General features: G+C 37.4%; 1 protein-coding gene across 18 annotated transcripts in view; it reads right to left on the reverse strand.

Moving 5' to 3' along the window:
* Positions 1–27,717, reverse strand: part of DLG2 (discs large MAGUK scaffold protein 2) — a 2,113,447-nt gene that overhangs the window by 289,766 nt on the left and 1,795,964 nt on the right. For all 18 annotated transcript variants that reach the window (XM_078433028.2, XM_078433029.2, XM_078433030.2 and 15 more), the window contains one exon: positions 13,295–13,397. In XM_078433028.2, coding sequence (XP_078289154.1) covers positions 13,295–13,397 — 103 coding nt within the window. The remainder of the gene's footprint in view (positions 1–13,294; positions 13,398–27,717) is intronic.

Here is a 27,717-nt window from a genome sequence, read left to right on the forward strand (position 1 = left end):
TCAGTGGGAGTGAATTTGCTCTGCCACTGCAGCTCAAGAGCGATTGCAAGGCATGAACATTTGTTCAGCTTATTCGTTCATTCATTCACAAATGTTTACTGAATACCTACTATATGCCAGGCACCATTCTAGGCCTTGGGGACAAAGCATTAAGCAAAACAGGTAACACTTGATGCTCTGGTGGAGTCTACATTCTAGTGGAAAATTAAGTGAGATTATAGCTCTTCTGGATCCTAACCATACACATACCTTCATTCTAACAGCTTTTTTTGCCTTCTGCTTAAACAGCTTAAAACTGTTTTTTTGGTGACAGATTTCATGTATCCAACACCAAACATGAAAAACAAATAAAGTCTGCTCTGGGTGGAGGGGGATTGAGACCAGGGCCCAGCCTGTTTCTTCTGGCACCCGCCACCCTCTGTTCCTGCCATTTTGTCACTGGACCCCAGGACTCTGCTGAGGACAATTTATTTGACATGCCCACATAGGAAGTTATTTCCATATAAATTTCCACATGAAATCTCTTAAAAACCTGTATCCACAGACTCCCAAGGGCTTTTGAAACTTTCTTTCCCACTCTGGGTCCACTTCTCCCTCCATCTCTCTCTCTCTCTGTCTCTCTGTCTCTCTTTCTCCACATAATAACCATATATTGTAGACTTTCTGGTCTTTCTGATAATTACCATAATAATGATGTACCACTCACTGATGATGTGCTATTTGTCAGGAACTGTGTTTAGCATTTTACATGCACTGATTTACTTAATCTGCAAAATTGTGCCAAGAGAAAGGTATGAATTTTTATTTTACAGATAAAGAATGCTATTCCAAGAGGTGAAGTAATTTGTTCAAGGTTATAGAGCTGTTAATGGTAGAGCTGGAATTTGAACTATATCTGATTTCAAAATAGGAACTCTTAACAACTACTGCTTACCAAACTCTGTGAAGCTCTTTGATCCTGTCTGTTCTTAGGTAGTTCTAAGTATAATGCAAATGTCTGATTAGAGTCAGGGGTGGGATGTGGGGGGTGGGGGTGCGGAGAGCACTGTTTATTCAAATAAGCTTGCTGAGGGGTTGTGATACTAGCTGTCATTTATTGACGACCTTATATATTTTAGACACTCTACATCTATTTTCTCCAATTCTCCCAGAAACTTTGGAAGGTAAATATGATTATCTCTATGTTATAGGTGAAGAATTTCAGGCTCAGAGAGGTTATCACTCACTTAAGACCTCAAAATGTAGTAAATAGTGAGCCTTCCACCTGCCTTTGTACCAGTTTGGGGCCACACCTATTCTCAGAACTGAAATGCAGGCCCCCAACTGCCCCATATTTTGAAAAGAACAACACCACAAACTTGAAAAAAAAGGGAATTCACCCAACTAGCCTTGCTCTGCTCCCGGGCCTATGGCCTATGACAACCCAATATTGGCCTGTCTCCCTTCTTGATCACATCTCATTACTAGAGTCTCTCTGATCTGCCTGTCGGCTGACCTTGCCCAGCTTATCACTATTTCCCCATCTGACTCTTTTGTCCCTTCTGTACCTCTGTCCTCTCTCTCTCTGGGTACATGGCATTTTCCCTTTATTAGATTCTGCATATCCCCTCCATTGCCTCCCTTTTTCTCTCCTTTTCTTTCTCCTTTGAGAAGTAGTCTAGTGCAATGGCTGTTCTGGAATCTTTCTGCCTGAGAATGACTCCTTGCTTTACTCTACTGGTTAGTTGTCTGATCTTGGGAAAACTACTTATGCTTTCTGAGTCCCAGTTTTCTCATCTGTAAATGAGCAAATGGGTGATGCAATGGAACCTATATCATAAGTTTTTGAGAAATCTAAATGTGTAAACATATGCAGAGATTTTAGAATGTCATCAGACATATGGTGACTGCTCCATACTAGTCTTAATTATTCTCTCTCTTGCTACCAACTCCCTGTCTTTCTTTTTCTGACATCTATATTTTGTTCTGCCTTAGCTAAAATAAAAAACGTGAAGAGAGAGTTCCTATAGAATAGATATATTTATTCATTGGCATCATTCTTTTATTTTTTATATTTACGAAAATTTGAAAATTTTTCATATGAAAAAATTTCATATTGAATGCCTACTATGAACTAGGCCCATATTAGGGACTAAGGTATAAGCTGAATAAAACATGCTTTTCCCTGATGGGTTTATTTGTCTTGTAATTGTCAATAATGCTGTGCCATATTTTAATGAAATCGGTGAATTTATATATTTTAATAAGCCAACATGTAAGGCTGTTGACTTTATCACCAACTTTCCCCCCATTTCCCCCCTGAGTGTGTCTGCTCCTCTCCACCAATTCTGCCACTACTTCTAAGCCAACCACCACCATTTTACCCAGATGAGCACTTTTTAACTGGGTCTTTCCCAGCATCTTTGGCACTTTCTGGCCTATTCTCTTTTCAGCAGTCAGAGCTATTTTTTTTTTTTTTTTAGAAGAAAAAATCTGATCCTGCCAGCCTCTGGCTTAATACTTTTCAACACTGTTGCTTTCAGGAGAAAGAACCAAATACCAGTCCTCCATAGTCTGCCTACGCCTCCCTCTTTCACTTCCTTACGCATGGTATTTCTCCCACTTTCTCACATACGTTTCCCTCCTCTTCCTTACAACTGCTTCTTCTGCTCTGCTTTGACAAATTAATGCCTACTTACCCTTCAAATTCATGAAAATATTATTTCCTTGGGAAATAATTTCCTTCTTAAGCCTCTATCTAGGTCAGAGTTTTTAGTCTATTTTGGTTTGGTCTGGCTCGGTACACTCTAAGAATATACGTGAATATGTAGACTCTGAGAGTCTAGATCTAAGTCCTTTTCTTTTTCTGGAGCACTCACCTGAGCTTGTATGAACCACTGGTGTGATTTTATTCTGCTAACTGTAGGTATATCAGGGAAAGGGTCATGCATAATTTGTTCATCATTCTATCTCCAATGTCCAGGTCAGTGTGTCACTCACTAGAAGCATTTAATAAATATCAGCTGAATGAAGACTGACTGAAGGAATTTTTGTTCTGCCTTTGCTTTATGTCCCCAACGTGTCAGCAACTCTTATTAAGGAAATAAATTACCCTTAGCTGTGGAAACATGAATATGAGAAAACAGAGTGAGTAAAACAAGATTATCTTGAACCAAAGTACAATTTGAATACTTTTCTTTTATAGCTTAGTCAATGAGTCTACCAGGAATCCTATTTGGATTAGGAATCTCTATATATATTCCTAATAGCAATCTATTAGGAATGTATATATACATTAAAGATGTATACTTTATGTTTCCTGGGTTTGGCTTTCCCATTCTGTAGTTGCTACTACTTGTGATTCTGAGAATTAAATTCAGAATTCAGCTTTTGAATTTATCAAAAATGATTTTTCCTCATATTATTTCTTTTTACCCCCAATAAATCTGTTTCTCAACTTGGTAGTTACATTTACTTTACTTTATGAAACTGATTAAGATTTAGGCTATAATGTGTCTGTAAATGAAGAGGTCATATATAATAAATTGTTAATCTTGAAAGCCCCAACAAGTAACAAGTGTTTCTACTTGAATTGAATTTAAAGCCACTATTGGGGGGTTCAAATTCTTTTAAACACAGAGAGAGCAATTTCCACAGATATAGATCTCTCTCCCCTTCCCACCAAGTGGGTGAAAGCAGAATTTCCATGTGTTTAACATGTGAGGAATAAAATGAGAACACTCAAAATTACCTGCTTGCAATAATTGTTCCTTAATGACATATTCTAATTTCATAGAATGTCAGCCAGAAAGAGCCTTAAAAATAATCTCTCTAACCATCTTAATGAACAAAACAGAGCATCACTGTTTAGAAAGTGATGTGGCTTGGGCGTGGTTAAAAAGCATTGGCTGTAGAGTCAGGGAAGTAACAAGAAAAATGTCTCATTACTCATTAGTAAATTTGAGGGTTGGCTTATATACTGGGATTTCCAAACAAATGTGGAGGTGAACTACATTCTTTACTGAGAATATGGAGTAAGGTTAGTAGGTATTTTAGATGTTTTAGCCAGCATTCCTCTTCTGCTTGTCTCTGTGGAACATTCTTTAACAGTTCTCTAATGTCCTGAAACTCCTTATCAGTGGAGGATCTGTGTTCATCTGGTAATACTTGTATAGTCAAGAATATGATTAGGACCCTTTATTTCCATGTATTTGATCTGGGTGCTGCTAATTCAAGGGATGGATCTAAGAGATCTTTTTGGTTGTCAAAATGTCTCTAGCACAGATTTATTTAGCCTCTTTCAGTATTAGTGAGTGAGTGCATTATGTCACTGGATGCCAAGGGTCCTTCAAAATATTATAAAATCACAAGATGAGACACCCAAAGATCAGTATGTTTAATTATGGGCAGAGATGGTATAACAGGAAGGGAAATGACATATATCAGCTTTGTAAATATTTTTAGCCCCTCTGATAAGAGTTTGAAACACTGGATTCCCAGGATAAATAATTAGGTCAAAAGAATTTTTTGAGTCAGGAAGTGGTATCTCACTTTGTCCCCATTACATTACTCTACGTCCAAACCGGGGTATAAGCATGGAGAAAGATATGCAGCATCATTAATCACTGAGAGAGAACCTCCCATAAATCTGCAGACTCTGTTTGCATGAATCATCTTTTCTGTTATATTCTGTGATGTTATGTTTTAGTTGGAGGTTGGGGAGTTAAAAAAGCAACTGGGAGAAGGGTAGGAAAAAGATACATAAGTAAAGGGACATCCTGGGAGATTTCTAGTTGCAGGAGGAGGCAGAACGTGTTGGTGGAGCCTGTACCCATATGAGAGAGAGTTGTGGAGAAAGACACAGCTAAGCAATAAAAATTCTAGAGTGATATAAAGTTGTATGTAAGCTTCCTTCCTAATATTTTGGTAAAAATTAGAATATGTGAATCAAATTAATTAAATCAGATTTAATGCAACATATTTGGAGATGATATGTGGCAATACAGAATATCACTAAGGATGAACTGATTGATGATGGATGGATGGATGGACAGATGGATGAAGGATGCTGCATGAAGAAGTTAGGGTAGGAAAGAGGAAAAGCATAAGATATTAAAAAAAAAATTTAATGCTTATTTGTTTTTGAGAGAGAGTGAGAGACAGAGTGTGAGTGAGCAGGGGCGGGGTAGAGAGAGAGGGAGACACAGAATCTGAAGCAGGCTCCAGGCTCTGAGCTGTCAGCACAGAGCCCCATGCAGGGTTCGAACTCACAAATTACAAGATCGTGACCTAAGCAGAAGTTGGACAGTTAACCGACTGAGCCACCCAGGTGCAAAAAGCATAATATATTTGAGCTGTTTCTTGAAGTATCAATACTCCCCGATTGTGGTTATTTTGTAAATTAACAGTAATTGCTTACACTTTGAAACCTCTCTTATATATATCATTCAATTGCGATACATGAGTAAGAACAATTAACAAGAGTAATAAGCTAGCAATGAAAGTGAAATTATGGGCATGAGAAAGCCCTGAGGTTCCATAAGAATTTTTCAACTCTCTTCTGTTCATAATAATCTAATTGGATTAGATTCCTTGGGCTAGTTAAGTCATCAGCCATGATGAGCTACTATAGTAAATTAAAAGAATTTAGGAATTTACTAGTTGTTGAGCTAGCCTCAACTTTAGCTAGCCTCAACTTTAGCATCTATGACAAATTTTAAGATACTGAATTAATTTCCTATGTGGATGTTGACTGAGCCTCAGTTCCCCCATCTGTGAAGCTGGACAAGGTGATCATTAAGGATTTTTTCAACTCTTAATTTCCATTTCTCAGTGATTCTAGGTAAACTACACAGAATACATCAAGTTAACCAGATTTTGTGTTTTTTCTTAAAGAATGCAAAAAAATGCAAAGAACAAAGGTGCAGTATTAGCAACAAGATCTTCAAATAATGGGATTTATACTTCTATATTACTTGAGGGGTCATGTCTTTCATCTAGAATTCAGTAACTGGAGGGTTCTTTCTTTTGAAAATATTTTACTCATCCTAACTTTTTCTTTTCTAAGTGAGAAAATGAAAACTCATAAAGATGAATAACTAGCATGAGGTCACACAGTTAGGGGTAGAGTTAGGACTAGAATACTGGTCTTCTCTTTCTAGTCCAGAGTCTTACATATTACTTTCCATTCCAAAGCTCATCCTGAATGTTCCCTGATGATACTGATGCAATTTCTGACCAAGACCTCCACCTGGACTTTATGAATATTGCCTGGGTATTTAAGATGCAGTTATTTGCACTGAGAAAATATCTCAACATGCCACAGCTGCTCATTCATATGTATAAACTTATGTAGACATTGATTTTAAGAAAGAAATTTAGGTTGAATTAAGTAAGCTTCTTGGATGTTGTATATACTTTCATTTCTGGGAACCTTTAAGTACAGAAGGTATCTATAGTTTTTCAGAGTAAATTACATATTCATTTTAGGTTTTCACCACATCTTTGACCTTATAGAGAAATAGATGATGGTGTCCAACTATGGTTTAAGCTTGTGACTTCATTTAGAGTAGTAAACCAGAAAAGTATCAGAATTTCACTTCATTCTGAAAAGAATGAGTACTTTTCCTTCTGAATTAGTTTCATAATTTAAAAGGAACAAAAAGATTACTGAAATGAGCTTCTGCTTTAAAATATAATAAGTTCCTTAAAGAAACTTTATAATGATGCCTTAATAACTTTCTTTTGATCCACAAAGTTGCCCATCAGGATAGAGTTCAATCTTACCTCATCCCAACTCACTGCTTCTTTACTCTCTTGCAGAGAAGCCATAATGAAAGGGAAAGAAGCCTGAAAAGGTTCATTGTCTCACGAGATGAGGAGTTCTAGCAAGACTTATGAATTTGCTTGATAATCTATACTTAGAGGGGAGGTAGAGGCAAGGTAGAGGCAAGGTAGAGGTGAATGACACATGAACTTCTTAGATTCCCTGCAGCCTGACCTGTCCCTAGTACAACCACTGATGCATGACCAATCATTGAGTAACACATGCCAGAAATCAACCTTACTGATGCAGCCTTATGTGACATTGCCTTGTACTCCAGGTAGAGGGAGTCCGATCCCACAGTAACAAATCACAATTTTTGCAGGGTCCTCAAGTATTCTAGTGCAGTGCTTCTCAAACTAATGTACATACAAATAACCGATGGATCTTGAAAAAATGTAGATTCTCACTTAGTAGGCCTGAATTAGAGCTTGAGATTGTGCATTTCTACCAAGCTCTCAGTTTTTATCAATGCTGCTGCTTCACAGACCAGAGTTGGCAGACCAAGACTCTAGAATAATTCATTTCTTCCCCCGATTCCTGTATGGCTTCCTCTCAGATTTCTTTGAGGTCTCTGATGAAATATAAACTGATTAGCTTGGCCTTCTATATTCACCATACATTTCTCTGTTACTATCATTTTCACGTTTCTTCCTATTTATTTACATTACTTATCACCATCTGACAAATTGAATATTTATTTGAGAAGGACTTATTGGTTCACTGCTTTATCTTTTCCCAAAAACAATGACTAGAGCATAGTAAGTGTTCAGTAAAAATATCTACTAACCAAATTAAAGTTTAAATGAACCACATAGCCACTCAGTCACAATTCCCTAAACCAGGCCCTATTTGTAAGTCTCCAGAGAACAGTTAACTCTGTTCTTTGGGTTTTTCTTTCAGGAACTCAAATATTCTATGAGAGAATAAAAGGTGGATAACCAGGTGTTATATGGAAGTGTTGAATCACAATATTGTATACCAGAAACTAAATTGTATGTTAACTAACTGCAACTTGGATAAAAACTTAAATGATGGAGAAACTCAGCCCCTCTACTGTCTACTCGAATCCCCGCTCACTGATGGGGACCTTGCTGACTGATCACCTCTTTCCTACTTGCAGGTCTTTGTGAAACCCTTTCTGTGTCCAAAACAATGCCCTGAATAGTCAGATTAAAGGCAAAAGGATATTGGTAGCTTTCATAGGAATATGTTGGTTTCCATTTTGTGCTTTATCCAACAGTTTATACTGTTCACTTGGCTCTCCTAGTGAATATCTGGTAGCTAGCTTACGATTTCAGCCCTAGTCAGTGATCCCACAGTAAATCTAGGTATTATTATATAGTGAGAAGGCAACAAATGCTATAAAGATTTGCCCCTATCTGATTTGGGAAATGCTGTGTTAGACCCTTTTTGACCAATGTATAATTAGGATATAATCAATGACTTTTAAAAATTCATCAATGGTGTTAGAGTTGAGTTTTTGAATTTTTTTGTTTTGAAAAGTTTATTTTTGAGAGAGAGACAGAGAACTCAAGCAGGGGAGGCACAGAGAGAGAGGAAGACACAAAACCTGAAGTAGGCTCCAGGCTCCAAGCTGTCAGCACAGAGCCCAACATGGGGCTCGAACTCACTAACCGCGAGATCATGACCTGAACCAAAGGTGAATGCTTAACTGAGCCACCCAGGCACCCCAAGTTTTGGAACTTTAAAAAATGTTGGAGCTTTAATAATTTTTGCTTGTGTTCTATTATAGAAAAATAGCTGTAGTTTTCTGCAGTGCAGGAGAAAGGGAGATCATCCAATAGGGTGAATTTTTTTTAGGAAAAGAACAAAAAGGCATCACATAAAAACTGCATCAATGTCAAATGTCCAATCTGGGGATTCATTTACCATTTCTGTAACTAATATAAAAAACCCACGCCATTCATTCAATATTCATTCAACAAATATTTCTTAAGCACTTACTATTATTTGCCAACACAATGAAAATATTATATTGCACCTCTAAAACAAATGGAGATCCATTTGATAACTCTTTAATACAGCATAGCCAAATTCATATTGACATAAAATGAGTGATAAATAAATTATCACCCTCTAGAAGCTTACTTAAGTCGGGAAATGCACAAATTATGTTAAGGGACACAAAAACTATCTGAATACAGGTCTAAAGAGTTCACAGACTGAATCAATCAACACTGACTTAGCAGATAAAAGAGGACTTCATAGTGGAAGTGACATGTGCAGGCCCTCAAAATGAGTAGGAATCCTATTGGTAGAATGGGAGAAAAGGGAATTCCAGGGAGAGAAACCCACACGAGCAAAGGCACAGAAACTGTTCAGGACCAAGTGTGGGGAGCAGAAAGCAGTCCTGTGTAGCAGTGGGAGGGCTATAAAAGATGATGCTGGTGGGTGATGGTTGGGTTAGTGGGGAGGGAACATGGAGGTTGGCTGGGACTATACTGTGAAGGGCATGGAGTTTGTGCAGAGGCACCTTGGGCTAATATCTTTTTAGAATAATAATTCTGAAAGCAATGGGGAAGATGGCTATAAAGGGATGGGAAAGGGATATACATGTATATATATGTGGGCCAGGGAGAGGGCAGACATTATGTTTCCTTTTTTGAAGTAGTGATGGGAGTAACTTCACTAACTGAATATAGACAATTGAAGTTTTATACAAGAATTAACTTCCCATATTGCTAAAGTAGGATTATTCTTTAAGTATCAGATAAATGATCCTCTCAAAAAAAGAAATAAAGAAAAAAATTCATTATTTTCTTCCTAATATCAATATAATACATGTTAATTTCCAAGTAAACATGTGATAGAAAATGGATTTTAAAAAAGGCTGGTATAAATGAACCACAATCATACCACCAGAAAGAAACATTGTTTGTATGTGACTCTTCAAATTTGGCTTTAATTCTACTACCTAGGACTAGGCATTGGATAAGATTTGATGATGGATAGAGTAATTTAGATAACAGGGATTAAATTACCCCAACTTTGGTCTTATTCTGCACAGTAAAACTTGCCAAGGAAGACATTTATTGTTACATTATGATAATTATAAATTATTTATAATTATTTCAAAAATGTGCTAAGTCTTATGAAAAACAGATTTGGAAATGGTTTTATATTTTGCAACACATGCTGGTTTGGCACATATTTTCTGCTTTGAAGCCAAAATGAAAAAATGCAAGTAGTGAAACTGAATCATTCCTCCAATCTTCAATCATCTTCAGTAGAAACTGAATATTAAAGAAAGGTAAATTTTATTTATCAGCTCAGCAACTCTTTAAGAAACACTAATAACAAGTATAACATAGAAAATTGATTTGTCAGTGAACAAAATATAGGTTGTGTGTCTGCACACATGGAGCTCATGATCTTACTTAGTTTAGCAAGATATTTTTTTTTTCTTCCTGCTCTTCAGAATAGAAATCTCACCCACTTTTAAGAGTCTGGCTCCATTTCCCTATTTCCTCATTTCCATGAAGTACTCTTGTACTGTTTTGGCTTCTGCAGGTTTAGCCCTTGTCTGACATCCCATAATTCTTAGAGATGGTGTCATTATTATACAATTTTGGTTCTGTGTCATCAGAAAATGATTTCTGTTAAATGTATCTAAGTTCTTTCTCCTCAGTAAGATAAAAAACAAACAATTCTTAAAGACAAAGACTTGGGATATGAGTCTGAAGGGCCAAATTTTCTGAATGTCTGGTAACATTGAGCAAGGAATCTAGTATACTCCTGACAAAAGCATTTTTATGTTTTGAATTGAAAAACTTATTTACTGGAAGCCTGGTTCTTGAACCTACCAAAAGAGATGTAAATAAAATTTGTCTTAGCATGGACATCTCATAATCCTGGTGCAAATGAAGGGGATCTGGTGAGAATTTCCTAATGGACTCTGATGGAATACTCTTCTTTTTACTTGTTATTTTAAAGGCAAATTGTTCATTATTTCCTAAAAATGTCATAAAATTTAAATGTTCCTAAATGATCTAAACAATAATCCAATCAGTTTTCCATTTCATATAATAGTTAAATTAAGGCTCAGCTACACATTAAATTTAGAAAGAGGGGAAAATGATTGCTTGATGTTACATTACCCCATTTCCAACTGATTTAAAGCTGTGAAAAATTACAATACAGTTAGACTATTAAAATAGGTAAGTCATTCTGTGAATCCTATCTGCACTTTGGCATTTTGAAATAAGATTGTTTTTATTTGCACATTTCTTTAGAAGCACTTTGAAAATTGGTTTATATGATTTATAAGATTTGCTTTGAATAGACATCTTCACAATGCACAGCCTAGTATCCAAATTAAGTACACTGCTTAAAGGAAACAAAAGCTGTAAGGAAGCTTAAGATGAAGATTAAAGTTGATAGAATGATGACATTCTTATCTTTTACTGTAACCTTTAAAGTTTAAAATCACTCTGTTCAAGGTCACTTGAATGGCTGTCTTCACTATCAAAAGCTTCTAATTGTTGTAATTCGTGTTTGAGATGAAATTTTTCAGAAATGGGAAAGCAGCCTGGGTATTTATTGCCATGTGCCAGGTAGTGGTGAAGGGCATACAGTTTGAGACTGAATGAAAACAGCTACAAAGAAAATGGAAAAGTCCCATGTAAAAGTTCTTACTCTATATGAAGTAGAATTTGTTCATCAAATTATGCTAAACCAGATGTTTTTATTTTCTGTTTTACAACTGATACTTCTGGAGCCATTTATTGCTATTAGAAGACACATTTACTAATTTTTAAGTAGAAAGACTTTCAAAGCTGTACAGGAAGAACATTTTCCCTTGGTGTTGTCATCATCCATCTTTGATAATCACAAATCTCCTCTTCCCCCATTCTCTGTCCATATCTGGGCCAGGGCCATTGGAGAAAACATTTAATATATATTTTTATAACTTAATTGCAAATTCTAATTCTAAAGACAGGCAACATAAATGAAACACTCCAAAATACACATAGCACAATGTTTTCTTTATTCTCACATGAAATATGTGGTTGGCCACCATTATGGTAAATAAAATCTAAGACTTCACAAGCAAGATACAAACCTCAGTCTTCCAAAGAACAACAGACCAACTGACATTAAGAAAGAATCACTTTAAAAGGTCAAAGAAGCTCTTTATACCCACAGGCATAAAGGCTCTTCCTTAATGGCATCTTGTACTTCCATGTTTATCTGTTTAATAGTCTTCTCTGAGAGCTATGTGGGCCAAGGGTAATTAACTACATTTCCTAAAGACAGAAAGCACATTCCTCTTTTTTTCTTGTAAAAAGTCTAGCCCACTGTGGTGTGCTTAACTGCATTTCATTAACAAAGGAGCAATCTACATACAAATTTGCTAAAATATCAACCACATAATAGGTAACATCCCGGTTGTCTCATTGAGCCTCACTCTGATCACAGAAACAGATGTTGAAACAAACCAAAGAGCAGGGTATGGCTAATGCAATTTAGGATATCTCATCAGGTCTCAGTTGGCTAAGCCAATTTATGACATCTCACCATGTTTCAGGGTTTACAGTAGCATATTGCAAACAAGCTATACTATAGCTGAGAGTACACACACACAAAAATCTACATCAAGGACAACCAAAAGCCGTGTTAGTGTTAATAAAAGTTAATGCCACAGAGAGAGAATGCTGATCATGGTCTGTTCTCTCTGTCCTCCTTGCTCCTGAAGGGATTCAGGACAACCACTCCCACCCCCTTGCCCCCACTGAATATGCCACTTTGGTATGTGGATTTTGAGCTGAAGGCAATTGAGACCCTAAAGGCTCAAGAGAAACTTTTGTCCCTCCTATAACTACATAGAAGGATCTCACCTGGGGGGTCTTTCCCAGAACAATGGTTATTAGCAGAGATAAATTTTATCTGAGTGATCCATCTGTATATGTATAGCCAGGACAAATATCTAATTACCAAATATCAGTTCTTCTTATCGCCCTGTGAAATACAATCCTGTCCTCTAAGGTCCCAGACCCCACCCATTTCACAGTTCAGGATGACATATATATATGTCATTTTGCCTGTCTTTGGAATTTCCCTGCCTGTGTGGATTCCCCTTACATATGCTATTAAATTTCATTTTCTCCTGTTAATCTGTCTCATGTCAGTTTGATTCTTAGTCCATCTTAATGGTTTTTATACTATCCATTGCTGACCAAAAGTGCCTACAGATAAGAATATAAATAAAGTTGAGGATAGTTTTTTTTTTTTTTTTTTTTTTTTTTTTTTTTAATTCATATTTCAAAGAGGACTTTCTAACTGATGTTTTCCTTGGAAGATTAAGGGTAATAAAGCCTCATATTCCCTGGACATGTAACACCCATTTTTCAGGATAGGTGAGTTTTAAAAAACCTTGTTGGTATAGACTGGTTAATACAGATTACCAGATGTGGGTATACATTCTCACAGAAACGTATCAGAACATTATAAGCTTGGTTTCTCACTGACCTTCAGGTTGGTATTGTGCTATAATCGTCACCGTCTGTCCAGCCCCCTTCAGTGCAGCTGCGGCCTGCTCATGGGATGCTCCACGGAGGTCAATGCCATTCACCTAGAAGAAGAAGCCAGAGAATTTGGGTATTTATAAGGCCTATCATTCTGATAGTTGAAAAATGTTTCTCCAAACTGAGAAGCTGTCTAAGATTATGTCACCTACCTCAAAACCCCTAATGTCCTACCAAGGCAGTTGAGTGTTACTTAGCAAGTTTCAGGCTCTTATCAACTTTCATTTAGCAAAGATGTGAAATTTCATCTTGTGGCGTTTATAGAATGGTCTGACTCGGCTGAAACTGTCTATGCATGTCTACAAGAATTTTAGTATGTGCATTTAATATGCCTCTGTGAGTTTCCTAGATTTCGGGGGTGGATATGAGCCTTCAAAATTAGAGGAAAAACAGGATAATAAAGAGAGACACATGTAATGTACATAGATGAGTATGCGCTGACAGATTAATATATTCAGAAGAAGTTCTGGGTAGATTGTATGAAATGGGGCTGGCTGCCTGCCAAATCCCTCTTTTTGGTCATATGCCTGGTCCTGTCATTCTGAGCTTGGTTAGACAGCCCTGAGCCTTGTTCCAAAATAAACCCGACTGCCCCATTTCTCATGTACAATTCCAGAATGAATTCTGACAAAATGAAATAAAGAATGCCTGGAGTTTATGTTGCTGTTGCTAACTCCCATTTTGGGGCCGACGCCAGAAGAAAAACAGAACATCTGAAAAACAAGCACAAAACTCTGCCGAGAGGGAAAAATCATTCTGAAGTCAAATTTAATGAGAAGTAAAAGCTAAAATCTTTCTCAAATCAATTCAGTCGAAGTCAACATAATATAATTACTGAGTGGTTTCCAACGACAGGGCTCTGTGTCTGCCCCAGGAGAGGGATCATCGGTGGAGAACAAAGGTGAACAAGGCAAGTCCCCAAGAAGCTTTTCTGCTTGAACTGAACACACAGAAAGTCCAGTTTTCTAACATACACAGAGCTATTCTTATGCAGTTGATGCCAGAATTCTGCTTCCTTTTATTTACAGAGAAGTTGGTTACCAACCATAAAAAATAGAAAAAATAAATTAAAAAAAAACAAAAAACCTGACCAACTTATCTGCATGTAAAACATAACATCTTATTTGGCCTCTCATCAATCCTCTTTGACAATGACACTGGGTGGTGGATAGGGAGTTGCCACTGTTTCCCCTTGGGGTCTGGAATATTTGCAATCTTTTTTTTTTTTTTATTAGGTTTATTTATTTATTTTTGAAAGAGACAGACAGAGCATGCAAGTGGGGGAGGGGCAGAGAGAAAGGGAAAGAGAGAGAATCCCAAGCAAGCTCTGCACTCTCTATGCGGAGCCTGATGCAGGGCTCAAACTCACAAACAGTGAGACCATGACCTGAGCCAACACTGAGAGTCAGATGCTTAATGGAATGAGCCACCCAGGTGCCCCATGGGATATCTGTAATCTTTAATTCCCCATCCCAGCCCTCTCATAATAACTTTGTGGAAGCCTCCTTAACCACTTTTATAATTTTCCATGCCTCTTCCCTGGCTTTCTATTCTGGTGAAATCCTTACCGAATGCATTGATTACATGGTAACCTAGAGAAGTCCATTGATCTGGGTTTCGCCTGAGTGCCACACACCAGCTGAGTGACTATCTTTTCAACTCCTGAGACTCAATATTCTCCTACCTTGGAGGGAAAGGACTGAGAGGCTCTTTGAGTGTAAACCTCCTTTGAACTATAGAATTTCCAGATTTACTTGTTAGTAGATGACAGTCATTTCAGAGATTGTCTAGGCATGGATGAGTCAGACTATGACTCAGACAGCCGAAAGGACAGGAAAAGTAATTAGATGTAGGCTCCTGCCTACAGGAAGCTGAATGCATAAACTTCCTGGGCCAAATAATCTCTTGTCAAACAATTAAGGCTAACTTCTTATTAAAACATAATATAGGATCATGGTAAATGAATTCTAATGTTTCAGAAAGGTATCTGAGGAAAAGTAAAAAATTCCCCTTAACATCTTCAGTTCCAGAGGTAACCAATGTTAGCAGTTTCTTGGGTATACTTTTTAGAAGTCTACTATATGTATATGCACACACATGGCTTATTTCTATTTCTTTCTTTATATATGTAATATGTCTTCACATTTTTAGTTAAGTGAGTAGGATCATATCATATATATAATCTAGAAACTGTTTCTGTTTTGCTTTTAACAATGTATCTTGGACATCTTCCATATCAGCTCCTGCTGTTTTACCTTTTTAACAGGAGCCCAGCAATACATGGTATGGAGAGACCAGCATTTTTTTCAACAGGATCCCTATTGTTGTTGAGACTGTGTCTAGCTTTCTGCTACTGCAAACACTTATGAAGGTGTTTCTGAAGAATGAATTCCCTGGAAATACACTTTCTGAGTATAGTCCATAGATTGTATATGCATTATTTGTTTCTTTTAATTTGTTCTTAATTTTTCACATGATTATTTATTCACTAAATAAACAGAAACTGATGAAGAAAGCAAAAAAGGGGAGGGGAGAATCTCTTTGCCCAAATAATATATTGATATAAAAAATAATGTATGTATATAATGCACATACATGAAAAAGCAATACAAAAAGCATAGATATAAAGTGGCCCCATCTTTTATTCTAAAGATATCCATTTTGATGGCTTCTTATATATACTACCAATTATTTTTCTTGTTAATATAATCAGGTTTATAAAGTTATAATTTTAAAATTTTATACAAATAAGGTATTTTACACATAGTTTTATACCTTTATTTTTTCTACTTACTAATATATTTTAAAGAACTTTCGTCATTCACATATTCCTATACTTGTCTCATCCCTTTTTATAGTTATAAAGTGTTCTATTATTCATTACAAATTTATTTTACCAGTACAAGGTTGATAGACCCTTAGGTTGTTTCAGTATTTTGCTGTTATAAACAATGCTGCAATAAATAGTATGTAACAAAAAGTTCTTGGATAAAGGGTATGAGTGCTAAATTGTAATAGCTATTGCCAAGTTGTGTCCAAAAATTTATACTCCCACAAATAAGATATGATTGACTTTCTTCATAGTCTTGTAAAAATTGCACATATCATAACATTTGGCGTTTGTCATTCTAATATGTAGACAATTGCATTTTTAAGTTTTGCCTGTCTACAATTATGAAGTTAAGCATCTTTTTATATGTTTGCTGGCTATTTAAATTTGTTTTGGCATAAAATGACCATTTGCTTATTTCACCTATTTTTTATTTGTGTAGTTTGTTCTTTTAAAAATCTATCTGCCTCTTAAGAATATTAGTGCTTCATCTCAGATAAATATTGCAAATATTCTTTTCAGTTTGGTATTTGTATTTTGTATCATTGCATTGTAACTGTTAACTTTTCCCTGGTATGCTATACATATCCCTGGTATGGCTTCTTGTCATACAGAAGTTTAAAATGTTTTATATAGTCACATTTATCACTATGCTTTCCTTTTCAGCTTTTGAGTTTCGTATTATATCTACCCCTCTTCAATATATTTAACAAATTACTCAAATATTTTCTTCTAGTACAATGAGTTTAATTTTTAGCCACCTAGTCTTTGATCTACTGGAATACATTTTGATGTCTGATGTGAGAACCACCCTTTCTTGGACCTTTCCCGTATAGCATCAAATTCTTACATCTTTTAGTATTCTAATTGTCCTCTGGATTTTTCTAAGTGCACTAAAGGGAGCATGGAAAAGTGAGAAGGAAGAGAATATATGGAATCACAGAGAACTGGGTTTGAATCCTGAGTTGACCAGTCATACCTAAGTAACTTGGGAAAGTCACTTACTTCTTCAAATCTCAGCTTTCTTACCTATAGAATGGGTATAATATCTACCTCTCTATCAGGGCTGTTGCATAACATGAAACAATATCTGTAAAGCCCTTAACAGAGACCCTGGTACAAACAAGCATTCAGCAATTAGTATCTATTATTGCTGTCAGTATTTCTTCAGAGCTATGATTATAAGTCATGAAATAAAATGTAATGGAAATTAATTAATACAACATATATGGTTACTTTTTTTTCTATGAACACAGAATTTCAGTATTGGAAATGCCTTAAAAACTTGCTCATCCAGCACTTACATATTAGCACATTAAAGATCATTCCGGGGGTACCTGGGTGACTCAGTCGGTTAAATGTCCAACACTTGATTTAGGCTTAGGTCATGATTTCACGATTCACAAGCTCAGGCTCCACATTGGGTTCTGCATTGACAATGTGGAGCCTGCTTGGGATTCTCTCTCTCCTTCTCTCTCTGCTCCTACCTCACTCTTTCTCTCTCTCTCTCAAGTAAATAAACTTAAAAAAAAAAATCATTCCCGACAGACTTAAGATGGAAGCGCAGCATGGAGACGATGAGCTTGTCTTGACCCTGAAATGCATCTAGATCAGCACCAAACCCTTTTGAACACCTAGGACACTGATCTGAGTATTAACACAACAATCTACATAACTTGAGCCACAGAACTTGGCAGAGACGTGGTATGGAGAGGTAAACTGGGGGAGAGAAAAGCTGCAAAGGGTAGGGAACTGATTTCATGGAGAGAGGACAGAGAAAATGAAAGGGGGAGAGTGTGGTGTATAAGGATCATGTAAGAAAAGCACTCACCCTGATAGTAGCTGGAGAGAAAGAAAGAGAAAGAATGAAAATACTAGCAGGGCACTAAACAAGAGATCTGTTTCCTAAAACCATTGACAGGGGGAAAAGAAAGGGTTTCAATACCACTAGGATTCTATAAACAGCAGAGCACAGAGTCTGAAATTCTAGACCTCTGTGCCTGGCAGTGTTCTGGTGAGGAAGTAGGATGAACCCCCTGGAGAAGGAAGCAGGGTCTGAGGGATCCATGCGCCACATGGGGAGAAGCAGTTCCCCTATTTAGAATGCATTTGGTAGAGGTCATAAGGCTCCCCACAGGCCAAGGTCCCAGTGGACCCCAGAGAACAGCCATGTTTGCTGGTATAGGGACAAAGGCGCCAGAGTGCAGTGAAACCTGGTGCCAACTGTGTTGTGGATTGCCATAATCTCTGAAGCTCTGCCACTGCCTGATCACATGAACATTTTTTGAGGGAAGCCAGCACCGGCCCATTGCTCTGCAAAACCCTACGCGTGAGAGTCAGTATGGGTCCAGCTGCGGGGGTCTCTGAAGTGTGAGGTTTTGAAACACAACCCCATCTGAGATAAAACTCTAGAGGGAGGTGCTGCCTGGCAGGTGCACAGCTTGGATATATGGTAGAGGCGGGGAGTGGATAGAGGCCTGAGAGAAAGGAGACGTACTTGATTGTGAGTCGGTGACAGTGCAGTTCCTGTGCCAGAGACTAGGGAGCTGAGTGAAGCCATTTCCACCTCTCTGGTGTACATGACACACTGATCCACCCCAGTAAGCTAAGCAGTGCCACCTAGTGGAGAACGGAGCAGATACACCAAGCCCAGCCCAGCTGCATCCTCCAAGCACATTACCTAGAAGGCCAGCTCAAGTCACTCCACCGGCCTAATGTACAGACTATACAGGGCTTCACAGTTTCAGTTCTAGGGGAAACTGGATGTAACTTAATTCAGGTTTCATTCTGTGTGCTGGCTCATTTATTTGTTCATTTTCTTTGCTTCTGTTTTTGCTTAAATTGTTTTTTTATTTATTGATTTTTTTCTTCCTCATTCTTGGATACAGAAATAGAAAAAAATGTATTTTTTCTTTAATTTTTTTATTTTTTTAAATTTTATATTCTTTCATTTACTTTCTTTTATGTCATTTGATTCTATTTTATTATATAAATAATTTTTAATTAAAACTTTTTTCTTGCCTTTTTTTCCTTTCCTTTCTCTTTTTTCTCTATTCTATTTTTTCTCTATTCTTCTGACAACCAGACCAAAACATACCTAGGATCTAGCTTTCTTTATTTGATTTTATGTGTTGTTTTCAATTTTTTGATTTTAATTTTTTATTTTGCCAATTATTCCTCCAAAATGAAAAAATGAAGGAATTCACCCCAAAAGAAAGAACAGGAAGAAATGACAGCCAGGGGCTTACTCAACATAGACATAACCAAGATGTCTGAACTAGAATTTAGGGTCACTATAATAAGAATACTAGCTGAGGTTGAAAAAACCATAGAATCCTTTTATGTGGAGATAGAAGAAATAAAATCTAGTCAGGACTAAATTAAAAATGCTATAACTGAGATGCAATCTCGAATGATGTCACAATGGCAAGGATGGACACAGCACAGCAGCAAAATAGTGATTTAGAAGATAAAATTATGGTGAATAATGAAGCAGTAAAAAGAGGGAAACAAAGGCAAAAAATCACAATGTAAGATTTAGAGAACTCAGTGACTCACTAAAAAGGAATAACATCCAAACCATAGGAGTCCCAGAAGATGCAGAGACAGGAAAGGGGGCAGAAGGTTTATGTGAGCAAATTATAGTAGAAAACTTTCCCATTCTGGGGAAGGACACAGACATCAAAATCCAAGAATCACAGAGATTCAACAAAACCCACCATCACCAAGGCATATCATAGGCACTTTACAAAATACACAGACAAGGAAATAATGATGAAAGCAGCAATGGAAAAAAAAAGTCCTTAACCTATAAGGGAAGACAGATCAGGTTCACAGCAGACCTATCCACAGAAACTTGGCAAGCCAGAAAAGAGTGGTAGGACATATTCAATGTGCTGAACTAGAAAATATGCAGCCAAGAAATATTTATCCAGCAAGGTTGTCATTCATAATAGAAGGAGAAATAAAAAAGAGTTTCCCAGACAAACAAAAACTAAAGGAGTTTGTGATCACTAAACCAGCCCTGCAAGAAATTTTAAGGGGGACCCTTTGAGTGGAAAAAAGACAAAACAAAACAAAAGAGACCAAAAGCAACAGACTAGAAAGGACCAGTGAACATCACCAGAAACACCAAATCAACAGGCAACACAATGGTGTGAAAATCATATTTTTCAGTACTCATTATAAATGTCAATGGACTAAATGTTCCAATCAAAAGACATGAGGTATTAGAATAAATAAGAAAAAAAGACCTATCTATATGCTGCTTACAAGAGACTCATTTTAGACCTAAAGACACCTGAAGATTAAAAGTAAGGGGATGGAGAATCATCTATCATGCTAATGGTAGTCAAAAGACAGCTGGAGTAGCCATCCTTATATCAGACAAACTAGATTTAAAAAAAAAAAATTTTTAATGTTTATTTTTGAGACAGAGAGAGACAGAGCATGAACGGGGGAGAGTCAGAGAGAGAGAGGGAGACACAGAATCTGAAACAGGCTCCAGGCTCTGAGCTGTCAGCACAGAGCCCGACGTGGGGCTTGAACTCACGAACCGTGAGATCATGACCTGAGCCGAAGTCAGATGCCTAACCGACTGAGCCACCCAGGCGCTCCTGGACAAACCAGATTTTAAAGCAAAGACTGTAGGGGCGCCTGGGTGGCTCAGTCAGTTGAGTGTCTGACTTTGGCTCAGGTCATGATCTCACAGCTTGCAGGTTCGAGCCCCACGTCGGGCTCTGTGCTGACAGCTCAGAGCCTGAAGCTTGCTTCGGATTCTGTGTCTCCCTCTCTCTCAAAAAATAAATAAACATTAAATAAATAAATAATAAATAAGTAAAGACTGTAACAAGAGATGAAGAAGGGCATTATATCATAATTAAGGGGTCTATCCACAAGAATATCTAACAATTGTAAATATTTATGCCCCCAATGTGAAAGAACCCAAATCTATAAATCAATAAATCACAAACATAAAGAAACTCACTGATAATAATACCATAATAGTAGGGGACTTCAACACCCCACTTACAACAATGGAAAGATCATCTAAACAGAAAATGAACAAGGAACCAATAGCTTTGAATGACACACTGGACAGGATGGGCTTAACAGATATATTCAGAACATTTCATCCTAAAGCAGCAGAATACATATTCTTCTTGAGTGCACATGGAACATTCTCCAGAATAGATCACATACTGGGACACAAATCAGCCCTCAACAAGTACAAAAAGAGAATATACCTTGCATATTTTCGGACCACATGGCTATGAAACTCAAAATCAACCACAAGATAAAATTTGGAAAGGCCATGAATACTTGGTGATTAAAGAACATCCTACTAAAGAATGAATGGGTTAACCAATAAATTAAAGAGGTAATTAAAAAGTACATGGAAGCTAATGAAAATGAAAGCACATCAGCCCCAAACCTCTGGAATGCAGCAAAGGCGGTCATAAGAGGGAACTATATAGCAATCCAGGCCTTCCTAACGAAGGAAAATAGGTATCAAATATACAACCTAACATTATACCTAAATGAACTGGAAAAAGAACAGTAAATAAATCCCCAAACCAGCAAAAGAAGGGAAATAATAGAATTAGAGAAGAAATCAATGATATTGAAATAAAAAAAAAAACACACAAAAAACAGTAGAAAAGATCAATGAAAACAGGAGCAGAATCTTTGAAAGAATTAACAAAATTGATAAAGCCCTAGCCAGACTGATCAAAAAGAAAAAGGAAAGGACCCAGATAAATAAAATCATGAATGAAAGAGGAAAGATCATAATCAACACCACAGAAATACAAACAATATTAAGAGAATATTATGAGCAATTATATGCCAACAAATTGGGCAATCTGGAAGAAATGGACACATTCTTAGAAACATATATACTACCAAAACAGGAAGAAATAGAAATTTTGAACAGACCCATAACCAGTAAAGAAATTGAACCAGTAATAAAATATCTCCCAACAAACAAGAGTCCAGGGCTGGATGGCTTACCAGGGGAATTCTACCAAACATTTAAAGAAGAGTTAACACCTATTCTTTTGAAGCTGTTCCAAAAATACAAATGGAAGGACAACTTCCAAACTCATTCTACAAGGCCAGCACTACCTTGATTCCTAAACCAGACAAAGACCCCACTAAAAAGGAGAAATACAGACCAATTTCCTTGATGAACATGTATGGAAAAGTTCTCAACAAAATACTAGCAAACTGGATCCAACAATACATTAAAATAATTATTCACCACAATCAAGTGGGATTTATTTCTGGGATGCAGGGCTGGTTCAGTATACACAAATCAATCAGTGTGATACATCACATTAATAAAAGAAAGGATAAGAACCACATGATCCTCTAAATAGATGCAAAAAAAGCATTTAACAAAACACAGCATCTTTTCTTGGTAAAAACTCTTAAGAAAGAAGGGATAGAAGGAACATACCTCAAGATCATAAAGGTCATAAATGAAAAACCCACAGCTAATATCATCCTCAATGGGGAAAAACTGAGAATTTTCACCCTAAGGCAAGAAACATGATAAAGATGTCCACTCTCACTACTGTTATTCAACATTGCCTAGCCTCAGCATTCAGACAACACAAAGAAATAAAAGACATCAAAATCCATCCAAAAAGCAGGAGGACATCATACTTTCACCCTTCACAGATGACATGATACTCTATGTGGAAAACCCAAAGATTCCAACAACAACAACAAAAAACCCTCTAGAACTGATACATGAATTCAACAAAGTTGCACGATATAGAATCAATATACAGAAATTGGTTGCATTTCTATACACTAATAATGAAGCTGCAGAAAGAGAAACCAAGGAATCGATTCCATTTACAATTGCACCAAAGACCATAAAATACCTAGGAATAAACCTAACCAAAGATGTGAAAAATGTATACACTGAAAACTATAGAAAGCTTACGAAAGAAACTGAAGAAGACACACACACACACACACACACACACACACACACACATAAACGGAAAAAGATTCCATGCTCCTGGATAGGAAGAACAAATATTGTTAAAATGTCAATACTACTCTAAGCAATCTACATATTCAATGCAATCCCTATCAAAATAACACCAGCATTCTTCACAGAGTTAGAACAAACAATCCTAAAATTTGTATGGAACCAGAAAAGACCTCGAATAGCAAAAGCAATCCTGAAAAAGGAAACCAAAGCTGGAGACATCACAGTCCCAGACTTCAAGATGTATTACAAAGTTGTAATCATCAAGACAGTATGGTACTGGAAAAAAATAGACACATAGATCAATGGAACAGATTAGAGAACTCAAAAATGGACCCACATTAGATGGCCAACTAATCTTTGACAAAGCAGGAAACAATATCCAATATCCAATGGAATAAAGACAGTCTCTTCAGCAAGTGGTGCTGGGAAAACTGGACAGCTACATGCAGAAAAATGAACCCGGACCACTTTCTTACACTATACACAAAAATAAATTCAAAATGGATGAAAGACCTAAACATAAGACAGGAAGCCATCAAAATCCTCAAGGAGAAACAGGAAAAAACCTCTTTGACCTTGGCCACAGCAACTTCTTACTCAACACATCTCTGGAGGGAAGGGGAAAAAAAGCAAAAATGAACTATTGAGACCTCATAAAAATAAAAAGCTTCTTTCTGCACAGCAAAGGAAACAACCAGCAAAACTAAAGGGCAACCGATGGAATGGGGTATTGAATCTAAATCATTTTCCTGGTACTTTCTACCTCTTGGTTCTGTCTCTTCCTTCTGAGGGCTCACAGAATACTTTTTTCTTTCTTATTACTTCCTCTTTTATATGGTCCTCTTTCTAACACTTGAATACAGTTTTCTCTTTTGTAGGTTAAATGACCTCATTCCCTTCTTCATCTCTCCAGATCATTCTTAGCAAATGACAAATTGACTCTGTTTACATACCTCTAGTGACAGGGAACTCTTTCCTTCCCTAGTCTGTCCATTCCATTTTGGGATGGTTTTTATGAATGTTATTTCTAGAATCTTTATATTATTTAATACTTCATCAGAGACTCAGTTATTCAACTGAGGTTAAGTATGGCAACAGGGATGCTTACTTATGGCTGTTATCCTTGGACGTGCACCTAGTGCAGTGTCTACAGCTAAACACAGTGCTGACATAAATTCAGTTTTTAAAAGCTATCCATTTTAGTGATTTACTCTTCTAATTTAAGGGAAGGAATAAATGAGAGTGACATATAGCCATTATCAAGCAACTCACCATTCAATAGAGGACAGTAACAGGGAAACACATAAGCACTGGATGGTAAACACTATGAGAGGAAAAGGTCAGAAAGTTCTAGGACATGAAGTGGGGTGCCCTGCTGAAGGTATAAGGAGGTATGTGAAAGTTTTCTGGAGGAAGTGAGATCAGAAACGAGATCTGAATGAGTTCTCCAGGTGAAGATGGGTGGGAATGCCCGGGGAAGGCGATGCAGGGAATATGGGGAGAGGGGTGGCAAGAAATCTTCTGGGCAGAGAGGGAGGAACATATGAGGGTCTTGAAGTGAGACAGGGGCTGATACATCTGAAGAAAAGGAAGTAGTTGTTACCAAATGGCAGAGAGGGAGAAGGGAGAGTGGGAAAGAGGTGAGACATGACCGGGAAGAAATGAAGGTGACGGTGATAATGATGTTAGCAGTGGTGGTGATAGCTGACGTGCACATAGCACTAACTCCGTGACAGGCAAAGTTCTAAGCATTTCCTATTATCAATTCCCCTCATCCTCATAATAGCTCCATGAAGTAAAAACACACAGTAATGCCCATTTTACAGAGGAGATTGAGGCATAGCCATTAAAGAGATTCCCGAAGGGTCCACTGGTAATAAATGGCAAAACCAAGACTTAACCCCAGGCAATCTAAATCTCTCCTTGCTTTGCTTGTGTCTTTTGATTGTTCTTATCCTAGCCATTGTTAATAAGGCTCGATACTGAGGAAAATTCCTAATCATTCCTAATTATGACATATTAATGCTTTTCAAAGATCTGGCTGTGCAGGGCATGATAAGTCATATTAGTGAATCTGGAGTTTATTTTGATGCAGTGGAGAACCATTTCTCAGCTTAGAATTGAGAAATATGTCACCATTATTCCCGTACCCCTAAGAATGCTTACAGCTAAAGAAAGAGCAGGAAGAATGTGCTGCCAGCCCTGCTGGCATTTGCCTGCCATGAAAACTGCCATGGGGAGAACATTGAGATAGAGTTGGAAGGCCAGGATTCAAATCTTCATCCTGCCACTTCTTAAGTCCAAGACGTTGGGTAAGTTACTTTCCAGCTTTGAGCTTCAGTTTCCTCATATGCAACAAAGACATTAATACTTATTTTGCTGGCTAGTTGTCAAGATGATTAGAGATAATGCAAATAAACTACTTAACATAACACTTCACATACTGAATAGGTAATCAATGGTTGCTATTTCTGTTATAAGGTCTCTATTATCTATGAAACCGGATTTTAAAATGACTTTTGTCAATAAGCCAATCAAAGAATAGATTAATATAAGACTGTCTTGGAACAAGAGTAGCTAAAAACTACAAATATAACTGTATTATTAACTGTGAAAAAAATACAAAGGGGTGACCCAGTGGGAAAGGGGGAGATAATTGGCACCAGATTCCAATTAAAATTAGTCAGTACAGAACACAGGGGACTGTTTCAAGCACATTATTTCATAGTTGGGGTTCTAGTTGGTATGTGGCAGGGGCAGCAGGGAAGAAACTGGGGCAGAATCCAAACTATTTCTACTTTATTCAGAGAGACTAGGGATAATAAGATGAGCGGGTGTATTACCAGTGAATTAAATGAATGCAGAAGGCTCCAAAATTTCTCAAGAGGGAAAAAAATCTATTTTCATTTTCCTAAAGTGATGTGATGTAGTGAGGTAGAAATTTGGGTTCAGCTTTAAACTCTGCCACTAACTTACTCAGGCCAGCCAATGAGCTGCTGTGGGAAATGAAATGTTCTAGTCCCCACTATCTCTAGGGTCCCCTAATTTGGAAATTGATGCTTTCTATGGCTTAAACATAACATCTCAAAAGCATTTTACAGTTAGTAGTAAATTGTTTTACCACCTCATATTTCTTACCAAACATACAATAAAGCTTCCCAGGTATTAGATCCTTATCACATACTTGTGAGAATAGCAGGAAGCTATGAATATCCCATTCAATTTTGAATTGTGAACAGGCTGGAATGGCTGGCATAGAGCATGGACAGAGAAAAAAAAAATGGTGCCAGCAGAAGTGGACCTTGAATGCCAGGTTAAAAAGTGGTCAGTGAGTGGGGGTGGGGATAGGGGGTTAAAGAGGCATTTAACACAATTTGACTCATGTTTGGGTTGGCGAAATATGGCAACAATGGAAAGCTGGGGTTGAAGGACTAAATGATTAAAAATAGGACAACTGAAGGCATGCTTGAGTGGCTCAGTCGGTTAAGCGTCTGACTTCGGCTCAGGTCATGATCTCACGGTTCGTGAGTTTGGGCCCCGCGTCAGGCTCTGGGCTGACAGCTCAGAGCCTGGAGTCCACTTCAGATTCTGTGTCTCCCTCTGTCTGCCCCTCCACTGCTTGCACTCTGTCTCTCAGATTGTCTCAAAAATAAACATTAAAAAAATTTTTTTTTTAATAGGACAACTGGGGGCGCCTGGGTGGCTCAGTTGGTTAAGTGTACAACTCTTGATCTTGGCTCAGGTCATGATCTCACAGTTCTTGAGATTGAGCCCCCTGTTGGGCTCTTGCATTGGCTGATGAACAGAGCCTGTTTGGGATTCTCTCTCTCCCTCTCTCTCTCTCTGCCATTTCCCTGTTCTCTCTCTCTCTCTCTCTCTCTCTCTCTCTTTTCCTCTATGTATGTGTGTGTGTGTGTGTGTGTGTGTGTGTGTGTGTGTGTGTAGGTCTTGCTCTCTCTCAAAAATAAATAAACATTTAAAAGAAATAAATAAAGCTGTTTAAAAAAATAGGATAACCAGATGGGAGAACGTTGCAATAATACAAATGACTGCTGATGAAAGCCTGAATTAGAAAATTGGGAAACTGACATGGAATTGAGGGTGGGAAATGAGGCACAGACCTGAGAGAGGACACAGAGGCATGTTCTAGGTGATTACTCTCCTCAAAAACTTCTGGGGAATAAATAGAGTTTACATACTATTTACAATAATGTTGAATGTTTGGACATGGGAGCTGAGAAAGGTAATCAGAGGGGTGACAATATTAGTTCTGCCAGTGAGCACAGGACTGCAGGGTAGAAAGTGGGTTTGGATGAATGGATGATGCATTTTGTTTTGGACATGTTGAGTTTGCTGTCTCTCGGACGGCTACAACTTTGCTGGTAGTGGGGAAATATCTATCTGAAGCTTAGATGAGTAGTTACTGTTAATCAATAATTTAGTCTTGGGATTCCTGAGGTCAGTACCCTGATCTGACTAGACCTAGATGTACAAGAGGTTTGTTGTACAAAGGTTAGATTAGCTAACA

Source organism: Panthera onca, chromosome D1 (genome assembly GCF_046562875.1).
Source record: "Panthera onca isolate mPanOnc1 chromosome D1, mPanOnc1 haplotype 2, whole genome shotgun sequence".
NCBI classification, from domain to species: Eukaryota; Metazoa; Chordata; class Mammalia; order Carnivora; family Felidae; genus Panthera; species Panthera onca.